Source organism: Vitis vinifera, chromosome 7, assembly GCF_030704535.1.
Source record: "Vitis vinifera cultivar Pinot Noir 40024 chromosome 7, ASM3070453v1".
NCBI classification, from domain to species: Eukaryota; Viridiplantae; Streptophyta; class Magnoliopsida; order Vitales; family Vitaceae; genus Vitis; species Vitis vinifera.
Window position 1 is genome coordinate 28,135,254 of NC_081811.1, and position 12,110 is coordinate 28,147,363.

Here is a 12,110-nt window from a genome sequence, read left to right on the forward strand (position 1 = left end):
ATTTTCTTTGCAGCTATTATTACTACATAGTCTAACATTGTCATGGATGACGACATCCCCAAACTTGAATATTCAATGCCCCACTCTATATGCTCTGTCTTTCAAGAACAATTTTTTAGAGCTCCACTATAACAATGGTCACCCTCTTTTTTCTAAGTACTTTGGTTTCCATATAAACAAAGTTGACCAATAATTTGAAGTTAAAAAAGATGGTTTTATCAAATTAAATTTAACACGTGATTCATATCCTATATGTCTTAAAAAAAAAGATAAAAATGTGTGGAACTTGAAGAGTCTTCTAGGTCCTTCTAATATCTTTCCACCTCTGAGACAACACTACTCAGTGGAAGCCACTTGGATCGTGGTGAACCTTTTGTGGACTAGTTTCATGTGTGTATTTTGTATTTATTTTGATTCATTTGCTACATATTTTTTGTTTTTATATCATGATATTATTTATTTAATTATTTGGATTTCCTACTATAATTCAATAGATACGATTTAAAGTTGGGTATGGCACTAAATTGATAGCGTAGGAAGCTTTAATTTTATTTTTATTTTCTTTAGTATAAAAGAAAAATGGAAAATATTTTATATTTGAAAAAAAGATGTACTTTAAAAAGGGGAACTATTCACATAACATGCGAAGAGGAGATATCAAGGGAACAAGTCCCAAATGAGTGGACACCTGTCAGTATCACATCAACCACACGCTTGCAGCATCTTCCACAATTTCAAAAGGCCGTCACCTTTCCACCACCAGTGTGACCGGTGGACCCACCACCTCCATCACCCCCACCATCACTCACTCCCACCCTCCACTCCACCACCTCCGCCTCCACTTGGCTCCTCCCGGTCACCACTCACCGGCTATCCCCGGTCCCTCCCCCCAAAACGCCGTTTTCGTTGAGCTTTGCTGGTTTAAGCCACTGTCCCTTTTCACGCCTAACCGTCACGTCAAACTGGGCCCCACCGACCACCACCGCTTCCACCACGATCACTTTATCCAAACATCAACAGTCTGCCCCATTAGCACCACCAGTCACTATCTTCCCTAACAGACCGATCACCTCTTGCCACGTCACTCATTTATTTATTTATTTATTCTGACTAAGACGGAAAGTCCACACCTACAATTTAAAATTTTTTTATTAACTTTCTGTTGAGTGGAACAAGTAATTTATTTAATGATGTTTATTTGTTTTTTTTCATTTTTTTTACTAGTGTCATGCGTTCAAATATGTTGAATTTATTCATAAAAACTTTGAAAAAAACAAAAGTAATCAAATACAATTTATAAAAAAAATAATTTAGGAATACAAAGCTTTTATGATAATATTAAAGGTTGCTTATAATTTTTTAAACAGAAAATAATATTTTCAACAATTTTTTACGAATTTATTCATAAATTTAAATTATTTTCAAAATCAGACTTTAAATATTTTAAGTGAGTATTTTAATTAAGGATTTTGATGTAAGATATTGACGTGGCTTTATTTCCCGTTACTTGAAAATAATTCAAAAAAATAAAAAGAAAAGGAAAGTGTTTTGAGAATAAAAAACTTGCGTTATGATACTAAAGTAAGAAATGCTTTTTTGACGGAGGTTAAGGTAGCTTTTTGACTCTAAATTATCTTTTTGACATGTTTACACAATGTAATTATTACCTACACATATTTAAATTTAATACTAATACTTTATCTGATATGGAGTAAATATCATTATTTAAAAAAAATTATTTTGCCTCTTTAATTATTCAAATAAATATTAATTTAATTTAATTTATTTCCCTTTTGACACATAATATTCATTTTTAATATAATTAAGAATTTTGAAAAAAATAATTTTAGAAGAAGCAACTATTAAAAAAAAGTAATTCAAGAGAGGAATCAAAGTAGAAGATTTTTGAAATAAAAAAAAAAAAAATTGAAAATGCATAGCACGAGCGGCTTTTATCAAGTTTGAAACGACATCGATTTTAATTAAAGCCCTTCACACTCCTAAAAGTCAAATCCTAATTAATGGAATTTTGACCGAATCCTACCTGGCAAAGGGTGGGGCCCAGACCCTAGGCCCTTTGACTGAAAACATGGTTTAGTCACTCTCCAACGGCGCGCGTGTGCGTGCGCCTCTTTGACCACTCCTGGGCAGCGGTCAGCCCTCTCGGGGCAACGGGCAGCTGGAACCACTGCACGCCAGCTTCAAGATCACACCCTGAAAGACAACAAAAAGATAATCGGAAAAAACCATTCCCAAAAAAATTGAAAAAAAAAGGAAAAGAAAATAAAAGAAAAGAAGAGAAAAGAAAGAAAAGAAAGCCTAAGAGAGAGAAGCGAAAACCAGAGGAAAAAGCAGGCAAAAGTGTGCAGAGCGAAAAGGCGCTGAAATGGCGGAGAACTCGCGGCCGGATTCTCTGCGATTCGTAGTCTGTGGTGGTGTCTGACGAGATCATTGTTCGGAGTGGATTCGTTTGGTGTGATTTTCGCGGCGACTGGTGGAGGTTTGGAGGACATTGGGGGGGTGGTGTGTGTGAGTGAGCTAGGGTTCTGGGGGGAAGGTGATGCGGGTTGGGGAGTGTGGTGGTGGATCAGTGAAGGTTGATGAAGTAGGGAGAAGTGGTGGCGGTGGTGATGGAGCGGGAGATCGGTGCTTCGTTTCTGGTTTGGTTGATCTTGTTTGTTCGTCCATTGACTATGATATATGCTAATATGGAAGGTGCGTGCTGCTCAGATCTTTGGTTTTGTGGTTTTGCTGGTGTTGATTTGGAGATGTGTCTGCGCTGGAAATGTTTTTGCTTGATGTTGTGGTGGTGATGGAATGTTGGGCTAGTGAGGTTTTCTCTTGTTTAGGTTACTTTTTGATAGTGAAATGAATGTAATTTGCTTTTAAATTAGGTAGAGTTTATGTGGAATCTAAAACTCTGGGCTTCCTGAGCACTGTATTGTATCGAGCTTCTGTGAATTTGATGTCTTAGTTTTGGGAACAAGACGAGACCGGTGGAGCTTAGATGATTCTCGGCCTACTGTAATTTACAGTAGCATTCGATCAATTTGTTACAGACTTCAATGGTTTATTAAATAAAAAATGCTACTCCTTGAAAATTGCTGCCACACTTGTGGGATAGCTAGATAGGTAGCTAGCTCCCAATAAAGTACTGGCTCGGTATGGAGAGTACAAAGAGGAAGGAAAATGGAGCTTCAGAATTCATTATTCAGTATTTAGGATTCGCGGATTGGGTACTTGTAACATATGTTGCTTTTAATGAGTGTGAATTCCGGGGGTTGAGCTGTATAGCTGAGTTGTTTATTTAAAGTTCAATTAGAGTGTATTAATGATTTAGAAACTTGAGTCGTGGTAATTTTCTGGAAAATCTTAGGCATAAAATTTTCTTTTAGGTTGAATTGGGTTTCGTCGATATTCTCAAATTTTCACCTTTTTGCTTTTTAATGTTTGGCACTGTTTATTGCAATTTTAAATGGGATGCCGGTGAAATTCACTATCGCTGTTGATGTTTCTAATGATGACGATCTTTTTCTTGCTTTTGTAAGCAGGTGATGCTTTGCATAGCCTAAGAACCAATTTAGAAGATCCTAACAATGTGCTGCAGAGTTGGGATCCTACGCTAGTGAACCCATGCACATGGTTTCATGTCACATGTAACAATGAAAATAGTGTTATAAGAGTGTAAGCTAATTTCCTCGTTGATAGCTTTTGTGATGTACATGCAATGTTGTAAATTGTGGCAAAGAAATGTAGAAGTTTTATCAAATTCTAACTGGTGTCTCACATGAATGAGTTGATTTTCGTGTCTTCATCAGTGATCTTGGAAATGCAGCATTATCTGGTCAATTGGTTCCACAACTTGGACAGCTTAAGAATTTACAGTACCTGTAAGTCATGTTTTTGTACACAATCATTGCATTAACTTGAGTTATTGGCTTTGTTTCATTCTATGCACTGCATTAAATCCATGTATTGGATCCTTTACCTGTATCTTGATGTGTAACCTGTGTTGGTTCACGTAGTTTTGTATTTTGAAATAAAAAAATATTCTTTCCTGGACTGGTACTCTCAGATATATTTTAGTGACATGCATGCAATACAAAAGCAAGATCATGGAGTGGTGACCTTTTTAAAGATTCACTGATTCAAATGAAATCACATTTTCTTATGATTGAGTGATCAGGCTACAATAACCTGCAACTTTATCCCTTTGTGTGTGTTTAAGGTGACCAAAATGGTTTTCGATGTTTCATTTAGTGTTAAATAGATCATAGACATGGTTTGAACACATGTTGCAAGAAATGAGTTAATGTGCCTAAAGAAATACCTGCAGAAACTTGGGGCCTCTTTGGTGGTGGAATGAGAACTGCTTTGTTCTCAAAAACAGAAAAATGAAAATGACTTTGAGACAGGTTTAGGCACATGTTTCTGCAGACAGCTTTAGAAAATGCTTTCTGAATGTTGGTTTTTAATTAGAGAACATTAAAAATAATCTTTTTTGGTTTTAAAATATTAAAACATGTTGGCAATTTGAAAATGAGCTATGCAGTCATCGTTCATAGTTTTCAGTTTTAAAAGGAACCATTTTTATTTCTGAACCAAACAGGTCCTTGTTTGCAATGAATTTTTTTTCCAGATACATGACTTTATTTATGAACTGGAATGCTTTGCTCGTGTATTTATGAACTTGATAATTACATCTTGAAGTGCTTATCCAACATCTTCCAATTTTTTAGGATTTAAAATGTTTATACGGAGGGGACTCTTTGCATCTAGCATGAAGCGTAAATCTTTTTAGAACTGGTTATATAGTGGATGTTTCAGGCTTTCTCTGAAGTGGTGTTCTGTGCTTTTCATCCTCAACTTGTGTGCTGTCACCATTTTTTTATTTGCACAAGTTATTGAGATCAATTTGATTATGACAGGGAACTTTATAGTAACAACATAAGTGGACAAATTCCTAGTGATCTTGGGAATCTGACAAGCTTGGTGAGCTTGGATCTCTACTTGAACAGGTTCACTGGTGCCATTCCAGACACATTGGGCAAGCTGACAAAACTGCGCTTCCTGTATGAATACACATCCTTCACATTATTTGCTTTGGTATCTTTTTTTGTCTTTCTGGATGCTCTGCTCTTTGTTACTTTCTATGGTTGTTTATGCTCTTCCCTCATCCCCATGAGAAAGAAAAGGAGAAAAAGAAAAATTCTTCTTGTTTATTAGAAGACTATTCCGCTTATCAGGATGCAGGGAATATTATGTGTGTATGAAGTGTCATGTTTGAATGTATAGCATTTTGAATCGAAAACGAATGAGGGTATTAGAAGACTCTTCTTGTTTCTTCTTGTTTTCGGGTTGATAAGGGTTACAAAAATGTTTGTAGTTTGAGAAAAAAATGTCCCTGGCTCACATTTTATCAAACATGTGACATGCTAACATTCTTTTACAAACAAAACTTGTATTAAATGCCTTAAATCTAAAATGAAACAAGGAAACAGGGAAACAGATCTTTTACCTGCTGAGGCATTTGACTGAGATAGCACCAACATGAATCCCATTGCAATGACAAAGAGAAGAAGAGATGGGAAGAAGGTTTGAAACTGGACAAAGCTTGTGGAAGACCGATATTGACAATTGGCATTTTTGATCGGTGTGGAACATTGGTAGATTTGGTGGAGTCAACTCCACTCTTTTATACAGTTGTAAGATAACATTATATAGATAGATATAATATAATATAAGAATCTGAGAGTCATGCCCTATCATTTACACTGATATAAAGCATGTTAGGAGATCAAGTTTCTAACTAATATCTCTAAAAGCCTTCGGGTCTCCTGTGAAAGAAGAGTTTCAGGCCTTCGAATGCAGCACTTTGATTGTTCCTTGTACTCATTTGTATGCAGTAGCTTCAACCTCTAAGGTTGTTTTAAATCTGGACAGCTAATCCATCATACTGTTGGTCTGGAGTGGGAAGTGGAATTCAATTGTGACTTGTATCACCATTGGCGCATGCATTAATTCTACCATCCTTCTCAAACTAACGATCTTCCCACCACCTAATGGAAGGAAAAAAATAGAAATAAAGAAAGAAGCGAACCGTCTCTTGTTAGAAACACAGGAGAGATGCGCATTCTCAAACAAAGCATTTCTTGAATGTCTCTTTCACTGTGATTTCAACATCCCTTTCTCCTTTGGGTTCATCCAGTAGGTCAGTATGTTTCATAAGGTAGCACCAGGCATTAGATCAATGATTTATTACATATCTCTTTTTGGGTATAAGCTGCTTACACTCAAGAATTACACAAAATTCCTTCTATACATTCTTTTGCACGAATCTTCTCAAAATGAGGGTATAAATCTTTGCCATCCTTTTGATTGGATTAACCATAACTTATAAATCCATACCCACGCAGTGAGAAGAGTAGACACTGGATGCATTGGCAACTCAAGATGAAATTGTTGAATCCTCCCTTATTGCAAACAATTTTACCATACTTTCTTGTTTACCAAAATTACCTACTCTTTGGAATTGGGGGATCTTGTCAATTTTGTAAAATGTTCTACTTTAAAATAAATATAGGAAACATCCATTAGGGCTGCACTGAGCCATGCATCCTTGTATCCTTTACTAAATACATGAAGCATAATATATTTCTATGTCTATGCGTGCTTGATCATACATTGTCATTCTGATGGTATTGAAACTTAACATTGTCTTCTTTTGGTCTGTTTGTGTAAGGATAGCCGGCTTAACAACAACAGCCTATCAGGTTCCATTCCCATGTTCTTGACTAATATCTCAGCACTGCAAGTCTTGTGAGTGCCTAGATAATATTCTATTTATTTTTGTAGAAATCTAAAATCTCTCTTTTCTTCCTTTCCATGCTTTGGCATTATGTTTTACTGCAATGATGTTACATCACCATGTCTGATAAAAAAAATTTCCATTTTTGCAATTTTGTCTGCAGGGATCTTTCAAACAATCGTCTAGCAGGACCTGTTCCAGACAATGGTTCATTTTCACTATTTACTCCCATAAGGTTTTATGCTGATGCTTGTTGTAAAACTGTCATGGTTTTGAATGCCTGGTATAAAAGTGTTATGCTAATTGGTGATTTACCATCTGCAGTTTTGCAAATAACTTGAATCTATGTGGTCCGGTTATTGGGAAGCCCTGCCCTGGGTCTCCTCCATTTTCTCCACCACCTCCATTTGTGCCACCATCTACAGTTTCTTCTCCTGGTGATCCTTTTACCAACAACCATAGTTCTTGTTGTTTCTGTTGGTGTCTTTGTAGCTCATGTGCAATGTATTTTACCATCTTGTCTGGTCAAATTCAGTCCTCATTTCTTTTGAAGTGGGGAATGGGGATTCTGTTCTATACATGTATGGGAACTTTCATACTTGCTATTATTTTTGGAAGTGATATTTGAGGAGAAGGAATGGTGTTTTCATTTAATAATTCAACCAAATAAAGTCACTCCTAAATTTCACATACTTTTCTGAAGAGTTTTTTGTTTTTTTCAGTTGAAATCTCTGCTGGTTTTTCCTGCCACAGTAACTGGTCTTGTATTGAAAGTACTAAAATTTATAAGGAATTGCAATACAGTTCAACTCTGGATTAATAATGGCACTGATTCACCTACCAAAGAAAGAAAAATATAGTAGTGATTGGATAATTGCTTTTTGTTGAAATCCAAAATTTCTATTATTTTCAGATCTGCACTAGAGGATTAAATTATTTGTTTCTTTTCAAATGTCATTCAGGAGGAAATAGTGCCACAGGAGCAATTGCTGGAGGAGTGGCTGCTGGTGCTGCTTTACTGTTTGCTGCACCAGCAATTGGTTTTGCATGGTGGCGGCGGAGGAAGCCACAAGAACATTTCTTTGATGTACCTGGTTTGTACTTTACCTAAAAAAAATGGATTAACTTGATTGTTTGGATTTTAAATTTATTTTCATTGGCTACATCTCTCCTCAGCTGAAGAGGATCCGGAAGTCCACCTGGGGCAGCTCAAAAGGTTTTCCCTGCGAGAATTACAAGTTGCAACAGATAGCTTTAGCAACAAAAATATTCTGGGGAGAGGTGGATTTGGAAAGGTGTACAAGGGTCGCCTTGCAGATGGTTCATTAGTGGCAGTGAAGAGACTTAAAGAAGAACGTACTCCGGGTGGAGAGTTGCAGTTTCAGACGGAAGTAGAAATGATTAGCATGGCTGTGCACCGGAATCTGCTTCGGTTACGTGGTTTTTGCATGACACCAACTGAGCGGTTACTTGTTTATCCATACATGGCTAATGGAAGTGTTGCTTCATGCCTAAGAGGTACTGCTTGTTTATTCTTCCACGTGCTATTTTTATATTGAAGAGAATTGGCTGTGAAATGGTTCTGAACAGCAGTCGTGTTGGACATGCACAATGCTTGTCTCCACTTCCTGGGCTGTACTGTTCTTTGCCTTTTCTGTGAAGCATAACTCATCCTTCTTTACGTTATTCATTTGGTTATCTATAATAAATTCTTGTCCTGATATGAATAACGGATAAACGAAATGAAGAAAATTGACATTTACTGGTGAATCTCCGGGAAATTGGTTATGGTGCTTCACTCATGTGATAATAGAACATCTGATATTCACAATCTGATGATAAAAAACTCACCCAAAATATACATATGCTTATCAAAAAGTAGAAGAGTATACTTGCAAGATTTTTCTCCCAAGTGGACAAAAGCATGCTTCATGTTATCTCCACTGCTTTCATGCTGTCTCTTATTCTCACTTGTGGATTAGGTATATGAGCTTCCAAATCTAGTACTGTTTGCTTTGTGTACCTGGTGACTCATGACTTTGTTGATAAAATTCTTGTAGAACGTCCACCATCAGAACCACCACTTGATTGGACCACTAGGAAAAGAATAGCTTTGGGATCTGCAAGGGGGCTTTCCTATTTGCATGATCACTGCGATCCAAAGATAATTCACCGTGACGTGAAAGCAGCCAATATTTTGTTGGATGAGGAGTTTGAAGCTGTTGTTGGTGATTTTGGATTGGCTAAACTTATGGACTATAAGGACACACATGTTACTACTGCTGTACGTGGCACCATTGGGCATATAGCGCCTGAGTATCTCTCTACGGGGAAATCATCAGAGAAGACAGATGTTTTTGGTTATGGAATTATGCTTTTAGAGCTAATTACTGGACAGAGGGCATTTGATCTTGCTCGACTTGCAAATGATGATGATGTCATGCTGCTTGATTGGGTATGCATTTATCCTCAGTTCTTTCTATTATTAGTATTTTATTTGAATATGGTAAGGTCTCCATATATGGTCATTCTTCCCCCAAGCAATGGTCGCCTTTTTTTTTTTTGTTTTTAAGGTGTGCATGTACTTACACACACACACACACATGTACATTATTTATATTTGAAAACACAAAATCCATCTAGATTAAAGTTACCATAAAACTTAATCGACTCATCGCAAAAGTACTTGAATTAAACTAAACATATTGTATGTAGTGTGTATCCTCTTGAACATCGATTTGGTCAAAACCTGCTAACATCCTTAGATTTCATGCAAGTCAAAGGCATGTTAGGCATCTTGTCATATCATTGTTACCCAGAAAGGGCCTTTCTTGAGCCTTGGCACCAGAAAAGCTTTAGGTGTCAAACCTAGGTGGTGTTTGTTTTTTTACTTAATTCTAAATAGAGCTTTAATACTTAAGGCTACGTTTGGTTGACATGATAGGATAGGATATGTATATCCCAGGACATCATATCCCATTGGATAAGATATGTATATACTAGGATATGATATTCTTGGATATACATATCCTACAGACATGATATTTTAAAGTAGCATATCCAATGGAATATGTTATATTATATTATATTTATATTTAATTTGTGAAATGAATAAAAAATAATATGAAATATATATTATTTTCAATGTTTAAAATAAAAATTATATCACATTTAAATATTTTCAATTTAAAAAAATGAAATTTTTGTTAGTTTAACAATAGTCATGATTGAATTATTTGAACTTTGCAAAGAATTTTTTTTTTATATTATGTTATTTATTATATAAAAATAATTTATATATCATATATTAATATTATTTTATAAATATATATTTTTTAGTTTTTCTTTTTTAATCATAAATTTAATTTATAATTAAAAAATTTTATTTTGTAAAATGAGTATTTTAAAAAATAAAAAATAAATTTATCATAGATGGAATATGTATATCCCATGTCTTACCATAAGATTAACATATCCATGTAAAAAAAGGGTGGATAATATATCCTATCACTTATCATATCTCATGTTTGGTCGAACATAGGATAGGATAAGTGATGGGATAACTTATCCTATCCCATTACCAACCAAACATGGGATATGATATAATATCCTTTCTCTTATCCTATTCCATGCTAAATCTGTCAACCAAACATGACCAATAGTATTAAATATTAGGTTATTCGTTTTTATAATATTTTGTTTCTATTAAGCATTAAAAAATAAAGAAAAATCAACATGTTGCTTTTTTAATTTGGAAAAGCCAAATATTTTGGTTTTTTGTATTCAGCAAAAATTTTATAATAAGTTATGAAAAAGTAGAAAAACAAACAACCTAAAGTCTGAAAGCAAAATTGTTTTCAGTAAAAAGCTAAAAAAACAAACACCCTCCTAGTCTTATTGAGTGTTCTTCACACGTTCCTAATTCCTAGTTTTAGTTGAAATCCTTGGGAACCATGCATTCTCTTGTAATATGTTTTAGCCAGCTGGTTACTGTGTGGTGGCGACTCTCAGCAGTAGCCATTGGAGGCTCATAATTTGGTAATCTGTAAAACTTTTACTTGGATTGATGATTTCTGTTGCTCAACCCTAGGACATGACCCTTTAGCACCTTTTTTGGGATAATTCCTAGTTTTAGTTGAAATCCTTGGGAACCATGCATTCTCTTGTAATATGTTTTAGCCAGCTGGTTACTGTGTGGTGGCGACTCTCAGCAGTAGCCATTGGAGGCTCATAATTTGGCAATCTGTAAAACTTTTACTTGGATTGATGATTTCTGTTGCTCAACCCTAGGACATGACCCTTTAGCACCTTTTTTGGGATAATTTCTCAGGTTAAAGGGCTTCTAAAGGAGAAGAAGTTGGAAATGTTGGTTGATCCCGATCTGCAGACAAATTATGTTGAAGCTGAAGTAGAGCAGCTGATCCAAGTAGCGCTGCTGTGCACACAAGGGTCTCCAATGGAACGGCCTAAGATGTCCGAGGTTGTCCGAATGCTTGAAGGTGATGGTTTGGCAGAAAGATGGGAGGAATGGCAGAAGGTGGAGGTCGTCCGTCAGGAGGTGGAACTGGCCCCTCCCCGGTGTTCTGAATGGATCGTAGACTCCACCGACAACCTACATGCTGTAGAATTGTCTGGTCCAAGATGACACCACACCACACCGCCCCGATCATCAAGTAAAGGAAAAAAAATTTATTTACATCCTTTTTTTCTTCTCCTTTTATCCCCCGTCTTTTCATTTCTCCTGTAAGCTTATTATTATGCATTCTGTAGTTACATTCATCATAATTTGTGCATATGAATCTTTCTGAAGGCCAATTTGTATGGCCTAACTGCATTTCTTGATCCTGAAATGCTGGAAAAAAGTTTGTGCCATTGGCAGTTTTTAACCTTCCCGGGTGCCAGACAAAACCCAGAGATATATCATCACTGTACCTCAATTTTTATGCACCCTTTTGATTTGTAATCTTTTAACAAAGATGTTTCTTCATAGTAAGATTGTGAGATATGACTAATGTATTCCCTCTCATGGTGTAGACTTTTGGACTTGCTTCCCTTGTGTTATAACTTATAAGTGCATGGATAACCCCGAGGGGTAGTTCAGTTGGTCCGATTTTGGGTTTACTCCTCAATGGTCATCAATTCGAATCCACTCTTAACTTCAGGGTCATGGGATTAACAGTTATAAAAAAAAACTTATAAGTGCATGGATAGATCTTATACCATATACCCTATTTCTTGAATGGGTGGTTTTACTTGATTGTTTTATTTACCAATCAATTGGTCCATTGCAGCAAAAAGTTTT

The 12,110-nt window shown here is 35.9% G+C and overlaps 1 protein-coding gene across 1 annotated transcript; it reads left to right on the top strand.

Annotated features, from left to right (window-relative positions):
* The first annotated feature begins 2,233 nt into the window (after positions 1 to 2,233).
* On the top strand, positions 2,234 to 11,834 carry LOC100247340 (LRR receptor kinase BAK1). Its single transcript, XM_002276378.5, has 11 exons — positions 2,234 to 2,715; positions 3,552 to 3,684; positions 3,819 to 3,890; positions 4,929 to 5,072; positions 6,748 to 6,819; positions 6,972 to 7,043; positions 7,133 to 7,245; positions 7,771 to 7,902; positions 7,985 to 8,326; positions 8,869 to 9,263; positions 11,139 to 11,834. The coding sequence occupies exons 1-11, from the start codon at positions 2,631 to 2,633 to the stop codon at positions 11,451 to 11,453; spliced, it is 1,875 nt and encodes a 624-aa protein (XP_002276414.2). The 5' UTR covers positions 2,234 to 2,630; the 3' UTR covers positions 11,454 to 11,834.
* Positions 11,835 to 12,110: the final 276 nt, after the last annotated feature.